The following is a 22,270-nucleotide window of genomic DNA, read 5'->3' as shown; positions in this document are numbered from 1 at the left end:
TTAAGCAGAAGAAGCTCATAATTCTATCTATCTTGGATATTTCAAAATGCACCTCATTTTATCTTTTCAGCCAGGTTTTAGTTGTCAGCCATTGTCTTTTCTTTCTGCTTTTGACTTTTAAGCTCCTCAAAGATAGACCTCCTAATATTTTAATCTGTAGAATCAGACCAGAAGGCAAGAACTAGACTATTCCATAGATAGGTGAAATGGCAGAGTCTTCATGGGGCAGCTGTAAGTGACATTCTCTGAGTGGAAATGGTATTTTGTTTTGCTTTCAACCTTCAGCAGACCACTCTTCCTTAAGGTTGATAAGTAACATTCAGCACTTAGTTTGTGCCAACATGGTTCTAAATAAAATGAGAAATTTACTTCCTCATTAAATTTCTTCTTCGTGTGTTACTATGACACCTTCCCAATAGACTTGGGAAGTGGGTTCTATTATCATACACATTTTGAGGACAAAGAAACTGAGGACCACCATTAATGCTGGTAAGTGGTAGAGCTGAAATTTGACCTTGGTTAAAAGTTGAACTTCTCTTGTTTTAGATTTCATGCAATAATACAGTGTGTATTTGTTTTCTGCTGCTACATAACTAATTACCACAAATTCAGTGCCTGAAAACAATACATTTATTATCTTACAGTTTTTGTGGGTCAGGAATTGAGGCATGACATAGCTGGTACCTCTGCTCAGAGTCTTATATGGCTACAGTCAGGGTATCGGCCAGGCTGTATTTTCATCTGGAGGCTCGCTTGGGGCAAACCTAGTTCCAAGCACATTTAGGTTATTTGCAAAATCTATTTCCTTGTGGTTGTATGACTAAGGGCCCTGGGTTTTGCAGGCTGGAGATAAGAGGCTGTCATCAGATCCTAGAGGCTGCCCTCAGTTTCTTGCTTCCTCAACATGGCTTGCTTGTTTGATCAGGCCAGTAAGGAGAATCTCTTACTTGAGTTGGGAGAGAAGATTGGAGAGAAATTGTGATAATGATCTGAGCATGTGTGGCTCAGCCACTGCTATTGGGTTACCTTTTGGGTTACATTTTTTTTAAACCACAAGGTGGAACTTAAAGTTCTAGTATGTATGTTTAATATCTGCAATATCTTCTTGGACTTGGTTCAAACCATCAGTCCCTTTTCTTGCCATGAGTTTACTAGACCTTCCTTTTAATGATTCTTGCCTAATTGGTTGCCCAAGCTAAATGTGGTAGTGTGGCAAAGTAAGGAGTAAAGATGACTCCCAAATTTCAGACATTAAAAACTGAGTGAATAGTTATGCCATTTGTGAAACACAACCTGGCCTGGCTGGGGAGGATGGGGGAATGATGGCAAATGAAGGATGCAGTATCCTTTTTGCATCTTTCATCAGTTCGGTAGACCAGATATATGAAGAACCTTTCTATTAACAGCAGAAAACAAAAAATAAATAGATTCTGGAAAAATATAAATTTATTGAATTGCTTGGCTGATGGGAAGAAGGGAAATCTCCAAGGTCCTCCACCCCCATTTAAAATACACACACACTCTCACATATTTGCAAACAGACAAATAGGAACTGAAAACCTCATCAGGGAGTCATCAGTGCGTGCCCTAATGTAGCTTAAGGACTAGTGGAGGTAGACATACAATAGATAAGCAAAGAAAATATATGGTGTGTCAGATGGTGGTAAGAACTATGAAGAAAAATAAGCAAGCGATGGGAAGGAAGACTGTTATTTTGTGTAGGTTGGTGAGGGAAGAAAAACCTGAAAAAAGTAAGAGCAAGCAATGGAAATATTTGCAAGAAAAGCATTCCACATAGAGGAACCTGCAAGTGTAAAATTCCTGAAGAAAGAACATGTCAATTGGTAGCAAAAAGATGAGTGTGATTAGAGCAGAAGAAACAGAGAGTAGTCAGAAGGTCAGAGAGGAAATGAGGGATGAGATCCTATAGGGACATTTAAGGACATTGGCTTTTATTTGGAATGAAATGGAATGGGTTTGAGAGACATGATCTGATTTTAGATTAAAAAAGATTCTGCTGTCTGCCATACAGAGAATATACTGAGTGGTGTGGGTGCCCTGCTGGTTGATCAGTTCAATAACGCCAGTGTGGAAATGATGGACCAGAGTACTCGAGAAGTGGTGAGAAGCAATCAGCCTCTGGATCGATTTTGAAGTGAGACCTAGAAGGTTTGCATGAGAGGTTAGATAGGGTGTGTAAAAGAAACAGAGGAGTCAGAACGACTCCAAGGTTTTGGGGAGATGACTTTTTTTAAAAAGAAATTTGACAATGTAGGAGTGACAGACGGGTTCAACAAGTAGACGGGAACAGAGAAGAGGTCAAAGGCAACTGTTTTTTAAAAATGTTTTTATTCACTTATAAGTAGAAATAAGAGGCCACAAATCACAACTGTATAGCACCAGCATCCAGATCAAGAAAAAGAACATTGCTGGGAGCCCAAAGGCCCCCAGGACCCTTTTCGATTACTATCCCAAAGTTTAACTACTATCCTGGTTCTAATAGCATATATTGGTTTTGCCTGCATTTAAACTTTATGGTCATGGAATCATGCAGTATGTACTCTTTTATATATGGCTTTTCCCCCCCTCAACATTATATTTGTGAAATTTATGTATATGGCTGCATGTAATTGTAGCTTGTTCATTTGTATTACCGTATAGTACTCTATTGTCTGAATATACTTGTGGCACAATGTTTATTTGCCTATTCAGCTGTCTGTAGGCCCCTGGGTAGTTTTCATTTGGGGACTATTAGGTGTATTACTGCAGTGACCACTTTTGTACAATTGGAAAACATATATATGTATTTCTGTTGCACATTTCCCTCCTGAACGGGACCCAAGGCCTAGACCCAGGGGGCAATATTAGAAACTCAGTTACTGAATTAGTCATGTTGTTTTCTCTAATATAGTAATAAAGTTGATATTATTTTTATATGTCTAATTTCTTATTTGGTCTAGAACTTACATGGGGGAAAGCACAGTGATTAATTATAGTCTTTTAATCCAGATATTTAAGAGTAAAGTAATTAAATTACACAGAAAGGAGCCATATATTTAAAAATAATTAATTAAAATGTTCTTAGAATCCCTAATATCTAATATTTAAACAATATGAGTGTGGAAATAATACAGAAACAGGGGCTGCATAACTACATGACTTAGCCACTTCTCACTCACAATGGAGGGCACATTTTCTCTCCGTATGTAGAGACAGATGAATCTCTTTCTGCTCAGTTTACCCAGAAAAGCTTATAAAGTTTATCATAATTTTGGAAGACTGGCTAATAAAATTTTACTGACCTGGGCTTTCAGGAAATTATTTTCAAGAGAAATAAAAAGACTCATAATGAAACTTGCTTTTCTTTTTTTTTTAAAGTTTATTTCGCAGTTTCTAAAATAGCTTAGGTTTCGGGAAAGTCTAATTACTTTGTCATGAGCATTGAGTTTATCCTCCTTTTTTCTCTGAGGCCAGGAGTTATTCATATCCAGACCTTGAAAAACTCTTTTTGACATGTTGGATATGATCTTGTGATCGAGGTAAGAAAAGTGCACTCTAGAAAAGATAAAATTCGTTAGTAGTGTTTAATCTTTGATTTTGGAGAGTTTTAAAAAAATGCATATTTATAACACTTCCCAGATTTTGTACAGTAGTAGCTCCAAATTTTGTGTAGTGGTAACTCTTCCAACTTTACTGTAACATACGGTTACAGCAATATTGATTCAAACAATGACATTCTCCAGCCTACTAATTGTTATACTGTTTTTAATAGGGTCATAGTTAAATCATAATTCATCCAGACCCTATAAAAGTTTCCTTTTTTGCTGTAGCTTTTAGAAGAAATATAAAAATATTTTAAAATTGTAATATCAAGGGCTAAGAGGAGGTAAGGAAGAGCACAGGAAAGCATGAACAGAACAGAGAAGTCCTGGTAAAATCTCATCACATTAGTAAGAAAATTTGGCTATGGAGACGGTCAGGGCAGGCAGGTGGCTGTGCTCATGATAAGAGAGGATGCAAGTTTTCATTCTTAGCCCTTTAGTCCATATCATTCTTTCTACATGTAATTTTATCCAAACCTTGGATCTTTCATGAGGAGTTAGACTAGGTGGTTTCTAAAGCCAACTAGCTTCATATTATGCAATTCTCCAATTGGTCTGCTGCCTGGTAGAAACCAGCTGATCCCAGATGACCAGAGTATCCTCATAAAGGAGCCCATTTATTGAACTCCTTTATCAGTATAAAAGTCATCTTCCACATACATCTCATGACCAACAATCAACTCCTCTTTCTGCTACTTTTTGGTCCTGGATCATCATAGCCCAGACCTGGGACACAGCAGGTATCATGTGACGTATCAGCATACTCACCCCAGGGTTGCTGGAGTAGACCTGTTTCCACCACAGGACAGAAGCATAGCAGGTATCATGTGATGGATCAGCATACTCACCCCAGGGTTGCTGGAGTAGACCTGTTTCCACCACAGGACAGAAGCATATGCAGCTAGCAAAAGCTCCAGCACAGTGAAGATAAGCATCACCACCAGAACACCCTGCAAATCAGGGTATGAATGGTTGGAAACTATATACACAAGCTAACCCTTGTGCCTGCCTGAGAGGAAACCGGGAGATGAAGGCTCCAGCAAGGGAGGGAATAAAGGACGGAGAAAATTGTTTAATCCTCTTTTCTTCTTTCTTTTTTCAGATTTCTTAACAGAAGAAGGGAAATAAGCAGCATCTGTTTTATCTCAGAACCATGGTATCCCAAGACATAATGAAAAATAAGAGTAATCTGCTATTTATCTCTGGTTGCTTTTATTATTTCCTTTTTATCTCTGGTGATTTTTATTGTCATGATGGTATTTCAAGGTGTGGATTTGATTTTGTTTATCCTGAAGTGATTACAGAGCATTCTTTCAGTCTGAAAGCTCATGTCTTTAGTTAAATTCTGAAAATTTCTGCTATTTTATTTTGGCATGCTCTGTCTTTCCCATACTCTCCTACTGGAACTCATTTTAAATGTGTGTTTAATCTTTTCACTTCACTATATCCTCCATTTCTTTTAATCTCCCATTTATATTTTCCAAATTTTTATCTTGGTGTGTTGTGTTCTGTGTGATTTAATCAGACCTGAATTTCATTTCACTGTTTGTTTCTTTGGATGTATTGAATCTACTGTTTAACTGATCTGCTCAGTTTTTAATTTCAGAGACTGTAATTTTCACTTCCAATCATGCTATTCAGTTCTTTTTCAAATCCACTTCTTCTCGTTTCTTATTGTACTGTTCTTTCATTTTGGTTTTAATTACTTTTTTATATCTTTAATTATTTAAAATATATTTTCATGATAGCCTTGTTCAAATTATTATCTTCAATTCTTGGGCTACTAACTTCATGTTTGTTATACCATTTTAAACTTTACTCCTTATAATATTTTTATTACTTGATAATTTCTGCGTATAGGTAGTGGGTTCTTTGATATGTAGGACTCTATAGTTGGGTTTCTAGATATCTTCCTAAATGGCAGTTCAGATTTGATTCTGCTAGAACCTTAGGAGTTTCACAGATCCAGGAGCAACTTTTAAGTTAACCCCTTTATTTGAGGATCCCCTATTTTATATGTAATTATGAATTTGGATACCATACCTGAACAAAGCTTAGTGAGCTGATGGCAGGGTTTCTTAAAACTTTTTGGGATGTTGGTCAGAGTCTTCCTTGTCTTATTTTCACAAATTTGATAAATATTGTCTCAGATTCCAACATTTTTTGCAGGGTCCTCAATGTGAGCCCTTATGAGATTGAGGAAACTCAAATCCTGTTATGGGCATTAAAACTTCATGATCCTAGCCTCGAATACCAATGTTCCTATCCTGACTTCTCTGGTTTTCTGGTCTCAGCTCTTGTTTGATGATTGGACTTTAGGATACTTCTTAGCTTCTGGAGCCAAAGACACCTTACTTCCTTGATTTCTTTTTTTTTTTTTTCCACTCCCCTTTCCTCTCTTCTTCCAATCTTGGATATATAATTTTAATTTTTAAAATTTGTTCTATTCTATTCCATTGATCAGAGTCTCTGTTTTTATACCAGTACCATGCTGTTTTGGTTATTATAGCTTTGTAGTATAGTTTAAAGTCAGGTAGAGTAATACCTCCAGCTTTATTTTTTTTGCTCAGCGTTGCTTTGGCTATTCGTGGTCTTTTGTTATTCCAGATAAATGACTGTATAGTTCTTTCCATTTCTGAGAGAAATGTCATAGGAATTTTGATGGGGATTGCATTAAATTTGTATATTACTTTGGGTAGTATAGTCATTTTCACTATATTGATTCTTCCAATCCAGGAGCATGGGATGTCTTTCCATCTTCTTGTATCCTCTCTAATTTCTCTCAGGAGTGGTTTATAGTTCTCATTAAAGAGATTTTTCACATCCTTAGTTAGTTCAATTCCTAAGTATTTTATTTTTTTGGTGGCTATTGTAAATGGGCAGGCTTTCTTGATTTCTCTTTCTGCTTCTTCACTATTGGTGAATAGAAATGCTACTGATTTTTGTGTGTTGATTTTGTATCCTGCTACTGTGCTGAACTCTTTTATCACCTCTAAGAGTTTTTTAATAGATGATTTGGGCTGTTCGATATATAGGATCATGTCATCTGCAAACAGGGACAGTTTGACTTCATCCTTTCCAATCTGGATGCCCTTTATTTCCTTCTCAATTCTGATTGCTCTGGCTAATACTTCCAAAACTATGTTGAATAGGAGTGGTGAGAGTGGGCATCCTTGTCTGGTTCCTGTTCTTAAAGGAAAAGCTTTCAGTTTTTCCCCATTCAGGATGATATTGGCAGTGGGTTTATTATATATGGCTTTGATTATGTTGAGATACTTTCCATCTATACCTAATTTATAAAGGGTCTTTATCATGAATGAGTGTTGGATTTTATCAAATGCTTTTTCGGCATCAATAGAGATGATCATATGGTCCTTGTGTTTGATTTTATTAATATGGTGGATCACATTTATTGATTTGCATATGTTGAACCAACCTTGCTTCCCTGGGATGAATCCCACTTGATCATGGTGAATGATCTTACATATGTGCTGTTGTATTCTGTTTGCTAATATTTTATTGAGAATTTTTGCATCTATATTCATCAAGGATATCAGCCTGTAGTTTTCTTTCTTGGTTATATCTTTACCTGGTTTTGGTATCAGGATGATGTTTGCTTCATAGAATGTGTTTGGAAGCTTTGCTTCTGCTTCAATCTTTTGGAATAGTTTGTAAAGAATCGGTGTCATTTCCTCTTTGAATGTTTGGTAAAATTCTGCTGAGAATCCATCTGGTCCCGGGCTTTTCTTTGTTGGGAGCTTTCTGATAACAGTTAATTAAAAAAAAAATTGTTACTTTTGTCCGGGTTATTACAATGTTAATTAAGAAAGAGTGGCCTTTGGGGTCCACTTGGTCTGCCATGTTGCAACTTCTCTGATGTTGCAGGAAGTCCTTTTTGGCTCTCGTTGTCTAAGAGTGGAAGGCAGTTTGATGTAATGAGATTAGTTTTTATTAAATTAACCCCCAATATCTCATTGTGGAGGATGTCTTTTCCACCCTCATTACTTTATCTGATGTCTGTCCCGCACAAGGGTTTTACTCTTTCCTGGGCTCCCTCCTGCTGATTTCTAGCTAGATGGGTCTCTGTGCTCTTACACTTCCTCAAGCTCTTGGATCAAAGGGGTTGCTTTTGGCAACTTCTGGGTTCTATGGAAAGACTCACAGGAGTCTGTGAGTACAAAAACCTGCACAAGTTCTCTGAGATTTGTGAGACAGACAGATCCAAGGGAAAAAGAGAGATATTGCCTTGTTCTCCCCTTGCTCCTACTAGGAAAAGTCACCAAAAAAGGTCTTTCTTCTTAAAAAGCTGCAGGTTTATGGTTTTAACACTGTGATTCTACATTTAGAGAATTGACTTTGACAGGCTTGTCATGTTCAGCATGTGGTGACCATCAAATTTGGGAGAAAAAGGGCAAAAAGTGCTGCCCAGAGATGTTGAAATTTCTGCTAGGAGTCAAATCCATCGGTAAGCTCTCTCCCCCTCCTACCTCCACTTTCTGCCAGCTCTTCTGGGCCAAAGTGTAATAATTACATGTTTAGGCTTAAGGTTCAAGTTCTGTGCCTAAGTTAATGTAGCATAAGCAGGCATGCACTTGAAGGAATTAAACATCACATAGCTTCTGCCAGTCCCAAATTCACTGATGATAAGAAAACAAGCATCTCTAAGGAGTAGGTGCTTCCAGCCCCAGGAAAGGGACCCAAAAGAGATAATCCCAATCTCAGATAAAATCCAAATAAAGAAAAATATTTCTGCCTGTGTTGAGGAAAAAAAAACAAAATGCCTGCTGAGCAAAGGAGGCACTTTGAGAGTTAAACCCATTGAGATTGGCATATTTTTCAATTAAAAAGACCACCGTAGGGTTAGACTCTCCAGTGGCCTTCTTGATTTCCTTTTTTGACTTTATACAATGCAACCCTCACATTGTACAGTCTGCTGACAGGCCTCTTTCAGCCATGTTTTTCTTTATTTTTTCTGTCTTCCTCTGGGCATTCAGACTGACAGGACTAAAAACTGCTGAAAAAACAGATCACGCAAAGGAGATACACTGAGGTTTCACATGACAGGATACTTAATCTGAAGTTACTTACTGTTAGACTGGAACCATCCAGGAGACAGTCCTTGACTTCATATATTGAATTATAGTATTCTGAATAAGGCAATGAGGACAGAAAATTTTTTTCTGAGTCACAATGTTGAGAGACAGTCCCCAGGTCCACCAGGCTGTCAATGAGGAGGAAGAAGCCTGCTCCAGCAGCAATGGAACTCATTGCATTTGAGGTCAGGCTGCTCAGAGCCTGGAAGAGAAATTTCACGTTGGGTTCTCATCGCAGAAGCAGCACATGATGCTATTATCTCTCTGACCATTGTACTGCAGTGGTGCTTTTTTGGTCTATTACTGCCTCTGACCCATGTGCTCCTAGTGAACACAGATTGTGTTTTATTCATCTTTGTATCACTCTTCACTATTTAGTTTACCACATGATATAATTAGCAAATGCCTGTTAAATGAGAGAATGCACAAATAATTCCTCCTGGGGGAGAGGGGTACTGGCCCCTTGACTCTCTACAGCACTGAAGACAGAGACAGTACTGCTTAGGCCACTGCCAGTACCTCCTGACTTCCTCAACAGCCTTAGAATTATTAAGCCTTAGAATTATTCTATAAGCCTTAGAATTATTCTATTGCCTTAAGGACTTCTAGAAGACCAAAAGCCTACATGGCCTTTGGTCCCCTCTGGGAAACCCAATCTATGGCTTTGCCTTAAATAAAGGAGAAGCTTCAGAGAAAAGGTGAAAGCAAACTGGAGAAATTGGAATACCTACCTGAAGGGTGATCAGGTCTATGGAAACATAGCATATACCTTCAATAGACAAGTAATTGGCCTTCAATTAACGATCAATTCTTGTTCAATATGAAAATCATATACCTTCAATTTCCTTAAGTAGCAGGGCAAGAAGCAGAGGTGTGTGGGTTTAGACCCTGTGTTTCTCTACTCACTCACAAAAAAATTATCAGACTGTAGCCACTTTGCTCACTATCTTTGTAGGTGTAGGGCGAGGAAGCAGCTAAAGGCTTTGCTCCTCTCAATAGCGACCTTTCCCTTTGCCACACACCCACGAAGGTGACTTAGGGAAAAACCACATCCTGACTCAGGAAGATACAGGGTCTGGCTAGCCACAATGAGGACACATGGATGGTAGACGAGGTTGGCATACGCTCCTGATGATTGAAACTGCAGTCTAAAACCCAGGACTAGTGCACGGGGTTTTGAAGAGTTCACAGCATTGGATGGGATCAGATTTCTGGGCTTGGAATTAGAAAACCTGAACTCCCCTCCCAGATCTGTCACTGACTTGTCTGTGTGCTTCAATAATCTCCTCCCTCCTCTGGACTTCAGTTTTCTCATTTATAAAATGTGGTAAATGAACATGTTGATTTAAAAAGTGGCTTTCTAAGTGCTCTAAATACACAGAAGGGGAAATCTGTGCTTGGGATGACCTGAAAACAACATGGGCCCCACATATGGCCTCTATTGCCCACATGGTAGCTTTGGGCAGAGACACTGCCTGTTCAGGATACTCTTCCTTCAGGGACTCAGCACATGAAGCCATATAGCTACAGGACTAAGGTAGAAGAGGCCAGGACAACCATCCTTTCCACCATGCAGTATCCTCCAGTGATGCTTGAACAGAAAAGAGCATGTGCTGAGAGCCTGGCCCAGAGCCTGGCATATCAGTCAGTGTCTTTGCAAATGAATCATCATATCCTGGGACAGCCCCTTACCCCCAAACTTAGACTAGGACGTAGGAGATGGTATGGTGAATGTGGTTCTCATAGGCCTGAACCACCTGCAGGTAGGTATTCTAACTCTTGCAGTTTGCTTCTGCCTTTCTCTGAAGCTGCTCCTTTATGTAAGAAGCCATAGATTGGGTTTCTCAGGAGGGACCAAAGGCCATATTCTAGAAGCACTTAAGGCAATAGAATGATTCTAAGGCTGTTGAGGAAATCAAGGGAGATAGAGAGAGTGGTCTGAGCAGTACTATCTCTGTGTTCTGTGCTGTGGTCAGTGCTAATGTTGCACACCTCCTCCTACCCCTCCCGCTCCATGTACCCTCTACAAACTTTTATAGACAGGACTCAAGTTTTGTTACTCCCCACCTTACTTTGAACTGATCTTTTTTTTCTTGGGTGTCCAATTATCAAGATGGGATTTTTGGATAGAAATAGTCCCCTCTAGCTCAGAAAGAGATTCCAACATCCTCTTCTGGACAGGAGAGGAGGAGAGAGGATGAATGCCTTCCCACCCTGCTATTTGACTGGATGAGGTTTATTTCAGTTGCTTGGATAGTGGAAATTTAAAAATATATCATGGACTCCTTTCTGATTCTGGTGTCCAACCATCCTGGTTTGCCTGGGGACTGTGGGGCTTACTGAGACAGTCCTGTGCAAACTGAGACAGCTGGTCATCCTGACATTGAAGGTCTAGAATTAGTGTGAAGTTCCAACTCTAAGAAGTACATTTGGCATCGGCAAGAACCCCATTATGAGGTAAGTTCTTCCAGATAAAGAATGTAACTGGGATGGCTGGCCACTCTATTCCAGGTTAAGGTATCAAGTTGTAAAGAGTTCACAGTCTATTTAAAATTTTGAAATCCTGTCACTCTTGGCAACATGGATGAGCCCAGAGGACATTATGTTAAGTGAAATAAGCCAGGCATAGAAAGAAGACTACCACATGTTCTCATTCATATGTGGTAGCTAAAAAAGTTGATCTCATAAAAGTAGAGAGTAGAATGGTGGCTACTAGAGACTGGAAAGGGTAGAAGGGAGGGGAGATAGGGAGAGGTTGGCTAATGGACACAGAATTACAGCTAGATAGGAGGAATAAGATCTAGTGTTCTACAGCACTGTAGGATTTAGCAATTGGTTGTATGATTTCAAATAGCTAGAAGAGAGGATTTTGCATATTCCTAACATGAAGAAATAATAAATGTTTGATGTCATGGGTATGCTAATTATCTTGCCTTGATCATTACACATTGAATAGATGTATATCATAGTATATCTCATAAATATGTACAAATGTTATTAATTAAAAATAATAATAAAATAAATTAAATTTTTTCCCACTTTTTAAATAACTGAGGTAAACCTCTTCCAAGCTTGGAATATGACACAGGAGAACCATTTTGTAGAGGAAGGAGCACTGGTCTAGAAGGCAAAAAATTTAGGTTCTATAGTGGTTCTACCAATGGAGCAGCCAGGAGAAATTTTTTTCCCACTTTTTAAATAACTGAGGTAAACCTCTTCCAAGCTTGGAATATGACACAGGAGAACCATTTTGTAGAGGAAGGAGCACTAGTCTAGAAGGCAAAAAATTTAGGTTCTATAGTGGTTCTACCAATGGAGCAGCCAGGAGAAATTGGGCTCCCTAGACTTAATTTCCTCAAACTGTAAAATGAAGATTTTGAAATAGAAGAATTAACTCTGAGGTTCCTTTACTTCCAACCAGCTGAGATTTGATGGTCCTCATACTTACGAAGGGCTTAGTTGATTTTTTCCCAGAGATGATTGAGAGGGATCCGGTAATGGCAAACTGCTCAGAAAAGAGAAATGGTCAGATTGGTTTTCTTGTGGAAGTGTGGCCACCATGTTACTGTCAATCACTCAATCAAAAAGTAATGTTGGAAAACTTTTAGGGAAATAACTCCACAGGAGTGGTGTGGGTTCATATTGATAGAGAGGCTCAGTTTCCACCCTTAGGACGTTTACACAGACTTTGAAGAGGAGGCAGATGCACAGACAATTTATTTTAGTGGAAATCACTAGGAGCTGAGGAGGCCTGGAGAGATATACAAGGGAGTAGGAGGGTGTTTATAAATTACAAGGCTGAAAGAGAGAAGGTTGAGACAGAACAATGACTTGAAGGGATAGTGATATGGGAACAGCTGACAGAAAGGAAAGAGGCTGTGATGGGGCATGAACTTGAAGCCATTGGTGTAGGCAGCTTGAGTCAGACTGGGAATTGAGGAAAGTGGGAAAAACAGGGTCAGATGTTTAGTTATTATCAAAGAGCCCCAGAAATCAGTATTTAAACCCAGCGGTATTAAGGATCCAGCTGGTGGAGGGAGGATATTCTGAGAAGCTGAAATGTGTGTTAAGCCTGTAGCTTGGATATTGGGTAGTCATGGACAAAGAGGGTCTAGCACGAGCTAATGCTGGTTTCCGTAAGGGAATGTGGAGCTCACAACCACTGGTAAGATAGAGAAGTCAAGGACAAATTGTGCTTGAGGGTAGGAGCAGGGCCTACTTGCATGGCTGCTCAGTATGTGTCCACACAGGGACTGTATCCATACAGAAGTGGTGACTTGGTATAATTCATCTGCCCAGAATGTATGCCTTTTTCTCCTTTGTACAGGATACTACATGGAAATGAAATGACCCTTTGTGGGAGCTATGATTCTGCCGTGGCCACTCTGAGAAAAAGATCCATTGGGCCCTTCTTCATGAGCCATTAGGTGGAAGGCAGGAAAAAGAGTTTTTTGAATGTTCAGGATCATCACTGAACATAGCAAGAGTGCCCTTGCTTCCCATGAATCTCACCAGTACTAATCTAAATCCCTGCAAACATGTGGCATCTACTGGTGTTTCTCACTTTATTGCTTAAAAATGGTCTTTTCACTCTCTACCTGACAAGTGGATTATTCTTAAAATAGAGGGAATCTGCTGTGCTTTGAATGTGTCACCCCAAAAATCCATGTGTTACAAACTTAATCCCCATTGTAATGGTGTCAAGAGGCTAGGGAATCTCATTATGGTATTTGAAAGGGTGAAGCCTTTAAGAGGTGACTGGATTGTGAGGACTACGCTCTCTTGAATAGATTAATCCATTCATAGAGTAATGAGTTACTAAGGGTGTGGACTGGTGGCTTTATAAGGAGAACACGTGGAAGAACGCTTGTCATTCTTGCCATGTGATACCCTGCATTGCCACAGGACTCTGTAGAGAGTTCCCACCCAGAAGAAGTCCCTCACCAGATGTGCCCCCTCTTCTGTGAACTTCCAGCCTCCAAAACTGTAAAAAATAATTTTTTTTCCTTATACACTACCCAGTTTTAGGTATTCTGTTATAAACAATAGAAAACAGACTAATACAGAATCCAATGGCCTTATCAAAGCCCCAAAGAGAGATGTGAAAACAATTTTCCACTTTTCTATAGTTAAGATGTAATGCCAGGTAAAAAATACTGTACTGGGATACCCATGGTATTACCTTCCTCTTTTGCCTCCTGCCCTAACCAGCCCCTGCCTGGGATGTTCACTCAGGAGAACAGATTGAGTTCCTCTTCTATTCGTCTTGAATGGGAGAGACATGATGTGGGACAGTGACAGAGGGAAGAGGTCTTGGCCATCTACTGCCTCACTGCCTCTTGAGGACTGAGTCACTCCATGACTAAGCACCCAGTTAGCATTTATAAAGCATGTCTTCTCTTAGAGATGCCCCTGTACTCACACAAAGCGCTCCTACAAATGGGTATCCAGACATCAAAATGGTGGAAACTGCTGGGTTGAAGTGGGAGGAATAGGGGGCAGAAACCAAAATGGTCCCCAAACTTGAAATCAATAGGCAACATAGGATCTGGATAGTCTACAAGAGACAAAAGGGGAAATTACAGAACATATTTTAAATAGATAAAGGTGATCATCTGAATTCACATTATGAATTATAAAGTATAAAAATATATGTTATAATTTGTTATATTAAAAAGGAAAAAAAAAGTGTTACAAGGAGCCAATAGGCATGCTCTACGAGAAAGTCATATATAACTAACCTCTTTTCTTTTCTGCTAGGATTATTAAACTAGCAAATCAGGAAATGATCATATGCACATTTTATTTTTAAAATAAAAAAATATTTTATTTGAATGTTTATTTAAATATTTAAAATATTTATCTTGAAAAAAATATTTGACAATTTTGTTTGTTTGCTTTTTTATAAAGTAGGTGGAGGAAAGTTGTCTGAGCAAAAACCCAGTTAGGTGCCTTAGAGAGAGAACAAACTTTTCGAGGAGTGTTAATGAAGAGCTCAATTTCAATTAAAATCAAGTAGAGTAGGAAGTCCCTAGCACTGTAATTCATCTTATTTTACTTATCATTAAATTTTAATAAGTATTATTTTTATGACAGCTATTACAATTATATTAGTCTCCATTTGTGGAATGATTTCTATGTTCTGGGCACTATTCACCTCCTATTTTTTGTGAATGAGAAAAATGATCCTTCCAATACGAGGTGCTCTCAGTTCCTTGACCTCTTCCCAAGTATCTTGTCCACATTTCCTCAGAAATATACTCCTTGAGTCCTACCTTGGACCTTATCAAAACCAAAGCAGTAAACCCACCTTTTATCTATGCTTCAATCATTGACCCCCATACTCTAACCACCATTTCTAATCTTTCCATATCACTCTCTACGACTCTACATTGACTCTGTCTTTAACCTCACCAAGACTCATAGATAACATCCCTTTTTCACAGAACCTTATTTTTTTCAATATACTCACTTCCTTCCCTACTCAGCCAGGATCCCGTAGTTTACTCTCTCTCATGAGCTCCCTCAACAGTCTTGCCATCATCTCCCTGTAGCATACTTTTCATGCAGACTGAAAGAGTGGTTTACTTGTAACTCTCTGCCCATTTGTCATGCACATTATTCCTTTACAGACAAATTCCATGGAAAGTAAAATGGAGTTAAGAGCATAGTAATAGGACATGAGGCCTGTGAAATACTGGAGGCATGATACAAGCTATGTAGGGCTTCGTAGGCTGTTTCTTAAACCAACTTTGCTTTTCATCCTGAACAAAAAGTAAAGATCATTGGATTATTTTTAGCAAAGAGATTACACGATCTAACTTACATTTTAAAAAGGTCACTCTACCTGCTGTGTTGAGGATAGATTGGAAGGAAACAGGGCAAGGAGATCAATAAGTAGGATATTGCAATAATTCACATGTCAGATGATGCTGACTTGAAAAGGGATGTTGATAGTAGATGGAATGAGAAGTAGTTGGATTCTAGGAAGTTGAAACCTTCAGGGTTTGCTGATGGTTTGAATGTGGGTATGAAAGAAAAGGATGAAGGTTTCCTTCAAGGGTGTTGGTCTGAGCAAATGAAATGCTGGGCTGGACATTGATCTGAGATGGGGAAAATTGTGTGAAGAGTGGGTTTGGGGAGGAAGATGAGGATTCTGATCTGGGACAGGTTAAGAGATGTCCAGCAGACATCCAAGTAGAGATGCTCATACTGAAATGCTGGGGTGGACATTGATCTGAGATGGGGAAAATTGTGTGAAGAGTGGGTTTGGGGAGGAAGATCAGGATTCTGATCTGGGACAGGTTAAGAGATGTCCAGCAGACATCCAAGTAGAGATGCTCATAAGGTGTTGAATATCTGAGTCTTGAGTTGGGAGGAGAGATTTAGGCAAGGAATGTAGTTTACTTTTTCCAAGTCATAAGTGAAGATGATATTTAAAGCCATATTACTAAATGAGATTTCCACTGGAGCAGATATAGAAAGAGAATAGAACCAAAGACTGAGCTCTGGAGCACTCCAAGTTTGGAGTCAGAGAAATAAATAGAGAATAGTAAAGAAGGTATAAAGGAGAAGTCAAGGAGGAATAAGGAAAACCAGAAGAGCATGATGTTCAAGAAGCCAAGTGAATGAAATATTTTAAGTAGGGGAGAATGGTCAACTGAATCAAACACTTCTATTAGTTCAGAAAAGTTAACAGTTGAGACTTGGAAATTGGTTTTGTAATGTGGGACGGGGGACAAATACCACTGATTATGATAAAGAGAGAAGATTACTCAAGATAAATTAGAGACATTGAGTTTCTACTCTTCAGAGGAGTGTTGGTAGGAAGATGAGTAGTGAAATGGTGCATTAGCTGGAAGACGTATAAAGTTAAAAGCATTTTTTGTTGTTGTTTTAATATGGGTGAAATTGCAGTAAGGTTCTGTGCTCATGGAATTGATCAAAATTAACTGAAGATATGTGGTAACTTATGGACATCTTCCCCAGATTGCCTCAATACACTTAGCATTATAGGAAACAAGGTAATCAATGAAGAATGAGGACGTGGAAGAATCATTATGGGTTTGAAGGAAAACAAGGTCTGAAATAATTTTCTGGGGTAGTAGGGAAGTGAATGGCTGAAAGAAATATCATGTAATTTTCAGGCTGCATTAACAGTCCATGTGGGATTATGATCAAATCTAGAGGAGTGTGTGTGTGTGTGTGTGTGTGTGTGTGTGTGCATGCACATGTGTGTGTGTGTTTTTTGCCAGAATCAGCTGCCTGGATGCAGGTATAGAGTAGGCAAATAGGCAGAGTTATAATTAAACCACTGCTTCAGTTTGCATGAAGAGAAGAGGGCAAGACTGTTGAGGGGGTTCACGAGAGAGTGAACTGTGGGATCTTGGCTGAGTAGGGAAGGAAGTGAGCATATAAAAAAGTAAGGTTTTGTGAAAAAGGGGTATTGTCAATGAGTCTTGGTGAGGTTAAGGATGGTTAGAGTCAATGTAAAGTCATAGGGAGTAACCTAAAAAGGTTAGAGATGGTTAGAGTATGGGACGCAATGATTGAAACATAGATAAAAGGTGGGTTTACTGCTCTTGGTATTGATAAGATCCAGGATAGGACTCAAGAAGTGTGTATCTGAGGAAGGGCAGACAAAATACTTGGGAAGAGGAGGTAAAGGAACTGAGAGGACCTGGTATTGGAAGGATCTTCAACATGAATATTGAAATAGCCAAGGCTTGTGATAGAGACTGTACTGGAGGGAGTGTCAATGATCTAAGTCAGTATCTTAAGGGGGAAAAAAAAGGCAAATGATCTGTGGGAGTTATTCACCTAGTAGGATGGCACGAGATTCTTAAATGGGAGTTTTTAGAGATGAGAGAAAAAGATTGATCTGGAAGTATCCATGAGAAGCAGATGAGATAACCACTTTACTTCCATACCTGGGGGTGAGAGTTGAAGTGCCCTTAGGAAGCAGTGCCCTCAGGAGCTAGATTTCTGTTTGTAAAGTACATAGAGAGCTCTTTAAAAAACTGGGGGACAAAGAGGATTATGCTGTTTACTGACCCTGAATTCCAGAAGGCACAGTTGGACATGTTTCCAAAGGTGAGAATGCGTAGGACTTGGGTCTGAAAAGGGGGTATTCAGAACCATATGAAGATTAAAGTCCTGGATATGATGGATGATGACCTAGGTCCCTTGGGTGTCTTATAGTTACATGTGTGAATGGGGAGAAAATGGTAAGATTAGTCCAGATTTTTTCACCTCAAAATGTTTGAAAAATAAGCTAAAATAAGATGTAATTTAATCATACTGAGTAAAATCATACAGCTAAATCAAAAATTTCTGCTGTACTAAAGACAAATTGGGAGAGACTAAATTTTAATTGGGCAGTATTCCCATGGAAAAGATCTAGTGGTTTTAATTAGTTTACAGAAAGGCCTGAGGAGGACATAGTCTTCCCATCAAGCTCTGTGTCATGTCCCGATTAGCCTGGAGTCAGCCTGAGAAAAGTGAAAGATTTTCCCAGATCTACTGTAGATCTGCAGTCTAGATACTTACCCAATATATTTCCTCAGTGCTCCCCTTACAATCACATGAACTTACCCCAAGAACTGTGGCTTCTTTTTGCAGACCATTCTGCAGGTTATCGTCTTTTTGGTAGGTGTGTTCAGGTTTCTCTTTTTTGGGGATAATGATGCTCTTCAGAGTGCAACTGTCAAAAGCTACCTTGGCTTTGAGCTGTAATAGCATGATGCTGACGATGCTGGAAGAGGTAGTGAACTCAGTTAGTTCCCAAGGTTTGGCTTAAGGCATAAACCTCCCAGGGACCAGGCTTTGCAGGAATTTAAAATTTTTCTTCATTATCCATAGGGTGGCCTGCCCCTTAGGAAGAAAACAGAATGCAGGGATCAAGGGAGTGTTGGAAAGATAGCATGCTTGGCACAGTCCGTCCATTGTGGAGAAGAAACACATCACCGGGAGAAAACTAAACATTTTGAGGAGTCCCACAATTGAGAGGTGAACAATTTGCACAGAACTTGCTTTGCAGCCCTGAGTGTGTATACCCACTTTCCCTCCAATAGCCCCTACCTCCAGATTCCCTTCCCTACCCCCTACGTCTCTGTTTCATCTGTGATACATTCCCACACAGTATCTCCCAGGATTGTACCTTGATGCTACACCTGCACTGCTCAGCCCTCTACTCTAGTCTTCTAGATCCCGTTGAAATGTTTGGTGAATGCTATTTCACTTTCCTTTTCTATAGGAATAGAAACTGTCCCATTCAGAATATCCTCCCCTTGCTTACGTTGGCTTAGTAATTATTACTATGAACACTTATCTAACTCCTGCTAAATTTTAGGCACTAGACCTGTAGCTGTAATCCCTACAACAATCCTGCACTTTAGATGTTATTAAATTCATTTTACACATTAGAAACTCAGAACTAATAGCTTCAAGTGATTTTCATTAAATGAAAGAGTCACACAAAGCACTTAGCCTGGCACACAGAATGTGTTTAATGCATAATAGCAAATATAATTATTATTAGTCTGTGTTTGCATAACTGGCAAGTACCTGAACTGAGTCTATCTGGCTCAGAAGTTTTGATCTTTTTCTCTGCACCACGTTAATTCTCTTAATCTTTCTCTTCCTTCCTAACACTGGCAGTTTCAATGTAGACTCATGGAGCAGGTCGTCTGCCATCCACCAGCTCAGCAGCATTGCTAGGACTCTGTGGTGTCAGCAGCAAGGCTCAGCCACTGGAATATTGCCCAGATTTGCTCTCAGCACATTTTCCCTCCCAAAGGCCATAGTTTGGTTAAAGCTTATGATCATCTGAAGCTACCACGGTTTTGCTCCCTGATGTTTTGCCTCAATGTCTTGGTGTTTTTGGAATGGTTCTGGCTTTCTTGGATGGACTGTGTAACATACAAAGACTGGAAAAGCCACCCAGAATATCATCACTAGTCGGGAGCTGGCAAAGTGTTCTGGTATAGGAGTCTGATGCCTGGGCATTCAGGGCATGTGTCTTGGAGTCCAGTCCTATGCTTCCACCCAGAATATCATCACTAGTCGGGAGCTGGCAAAGTGTTTTGGTATAGGAGTCTGATGCCTGGGCATTCAGGGCATGTGTCTTGGAGTCCAGTCCTATGCTTGTATCTCGTATGCACTAGTTACTACTAAACTCACCATAGGCAAGTTAGAGCAGCTACTTCACAGGTTCACAGTGAAGGTTAATGAGATAATGCATGTAATGGGCTCAACAGAGAGTAGGGCACATGACAGACTCTCAGTGCATACTAGTTATATCTAATACTCATTGCAAATTCAGCTTTGATAGACTAGCTGGTCATGGGCAGGTTATTTCCTCTCATTCATCCTCAGTTTCATTATCTGTAAAATAGGGCTAATGACACTATCACAGAGGGCTCTTGTGAGGGTTTGAATGAGGTGACACAGGTAATTGTCTTTTGTTGTGCTTCTCTGAGTTTTATGAGGTGCTCTATAATATCCAATAAATGTTTGTGACCTCCACCTTATTTCTATTCCTAGCTCTGTGCCTTAGTTTGGTTTTTCATACTCTCTGGGCATCAAGTACCCTATCTGAAGAGTTATTAAAAATAAAAGTCTCTTCGTTTGAGGAGCCAATTTTCTTGGAATTTTGAAATCTGGGCGGAAGTATGGGTGAGGTTACATGGACCGGAAGGGGAACAGTGCTGACACAGAATCCCTGCAGTGGAGCTGGGGTGAGGATGTTAGGCATAGTCCAAGCCCCTTCTGCTTAGCATTTCAGCACATTTTTAAAGCCAGAGAACTGGAAAAAGCATTAGGCTTGGAGAGATTCTGGGTTTAAAAATCATACAGTAGTTCCTGATAAAATGATAGCAGGTGATAGATTTACTGGGCACTCACTGTGAACATGGCACTTTATTAAGAGCTTTGCATGGAGTCTCATTTAATCTACACAGCGACTCTCAGAGACAGGTGTGGTTGTTACTTGAATTTTGAAGATAAGAAGAATGAGGCATAGAGAAATGAACTAGTTTGCATGAAATTGCTTATCAAGTATGTAGTAAAGGCAGTATTTGAACTCAGGACGTCTAATGCTGGAGCTCTTCTACATCCCTTGTAGGTTTGGGTATGTCCATCTAGCTATACCTGATCCTCAGCCTCTCTATTCTTCCTGCTTTATAGCTGAAGCATTGGCTGCCACCCATTAGTTCCATATCCACCCCTATGCATCCCTTGTAGGTTTGGGTATGTCCATCTAGCTATACCTGATCCTCAGCCTCTCTGTTCTTCCTGCTTTATAGCTGAAGCATTGGCTGCCACCCATTAGTTCCATATCCACCCCTATGGACATTTCTGACCTTAGGGAATGTGGGTTGAAGGTCTCTATTTCCAGAATTGGTCCCATACTGCGGAAACTTGGCTTCCACCTTGCTCATTGAGGTTTAATAGCCCAAGTATGCCAAATGGATGCCTTCATACTCATCTTAATAATCTCCTCCTTAGTTCTGGATTCCTTCCTGTATTTTTGAGGTCTCATACCCAGGGACTACAGGATATACTTGATTCTAAGCCTGAAGCTAGAATTTGGAAGCCCTGTTGATACCTTCTAGCTGACAGCCTGTCTGATATCATGAACATTTATTTTCTTTTGTTATTTTTTGTTTGTTTTGTTTAAAGGAGTGCGTAAAGTAGCAATTTAGTAACAAAGGGAATAAAAATTTGAAGAAGAGAACAAAAAAGTTTCTTAGCTCTCAACTACCATGCAATAACTACTGTTTTATACAAGGGTACTTCTAAAGTTAGTGGAAAAATTGAATTAAAAGTTCACATAAATCTTTCCATAAACTTTTTGAAATACTCTCATATATGCATATCTTTTACATCCTTTTTCTCATTTCTGTTACTTTGTCTCTCTCATGTCCACACACATTTATGACTCTTAAACAGTCATTCTATCTATGCCATTTAGAACCCTTCTCTTTGTACTCAACATTATTCTGTGAACATCTTTGCCTAATGAATATATGATAAAATATCCTAAATTTAAAAGCCAAATGGCAAATGCTGACATATGCCACACATATAAGAACCTTAAAGACAATATGCTAGGTGAATTACAGTCACAAAAGGACAAATATTATATGATTCCACTTGTATGAGGCATCTAGAGTGCTCAAATTCACAGAAAATAGAATGGTGGTTTCCAGGGGCTGGGGGTTAGGGCAATGGGGAACTATTGTTTAATGGGTATGAAGTTTCAATTTGGGAGGATGAAAATGTTCTGGAATCAGACAATGGTGATGGTTGCACAACAATGTGAATGCACTTAATGTCACAAAAATAGTTACAATGCTAAAATTATGTTAAGTATATGAGAGTACTTCAAAAAGTTCATGGGAAGATTTGTATTATCTTTCAATTCTATTTTCTCATGAACTTTTTGACATACCCTCGTATTTTATCACAACAATAACAACAACAACAACAACAACAACAACAACAACAATAATAATAATAAAAAGCCAAATGACATGCTCAAATGAATAGTTGTTTCTAGATCCATTTAATCAC

At 39.3% G+C, this 22,270-nt stretch overlaps 1 protein-coding gene across 1 annotated transcript in view; it reads right to left on the bottom strand.

The window, feature by feature from the left end:
• Positions 1-3,441: 3,441 nt before the first annotated feature.
• MS4A7 (membrane-spanning 4-domains, subfamily A, member 7) overlaps positions 3,442-22,270 on the bottom strand; it is a 20,718-nt gene continuing 1,889 nt past the window's right edge. The window contains exons 2-7 of the mRNA XM_008583460.1: positions 18,290-18,449; positions 14,118-14,252; positions 12,144-12,200; positions 8,691-8,897; positions 4,451-4,552; positions 3,442-3,555 (exon numbers count right to left, since the gene is read on the bottom strand). Of these exons, the coding sequence (XP_008581682.1) occupies positions 3,478-3,555; positions 4,451-4,552; positions 8,691-8,897; positions 12,144-12,200; positions 14,118-14,252; positions 18,290-18,449 (739 nt within the window). The 3' untranslated portion in view covers positions 3,442-3,477. The remainder of the gene's footprint in view (positions 3,556-4,450; positions 4,553-8,690; positions 8,898-12,143; positions 12,201-14,117; positions 14,253-18,289; positions 18,450-22,270) is intronic.

The sequence above is a fragment of the Galeopterus variegatus genome, unplaced genomic scaffold (genome assembly GCF_000696425.1).
Source record: "Galeopterus variegatus unplaced genomic scaffold, G_variegatus-3.0.2 Scaffold2918, whole genome shotgun sequence".
Classification (NCBI taxonomy): domain Eukaryota; kingdom Metazoa; phylum Chordata; class Mammalia; order Dermoptera; family Cynocephalidae; genus Galeopterus; species Galeopterus variegatus.
The sequence above is the reverse complement of the archived record's forward strand: the minus strand, read 5'-3'. Positions and strand labels throughout refer to the sequence as shown.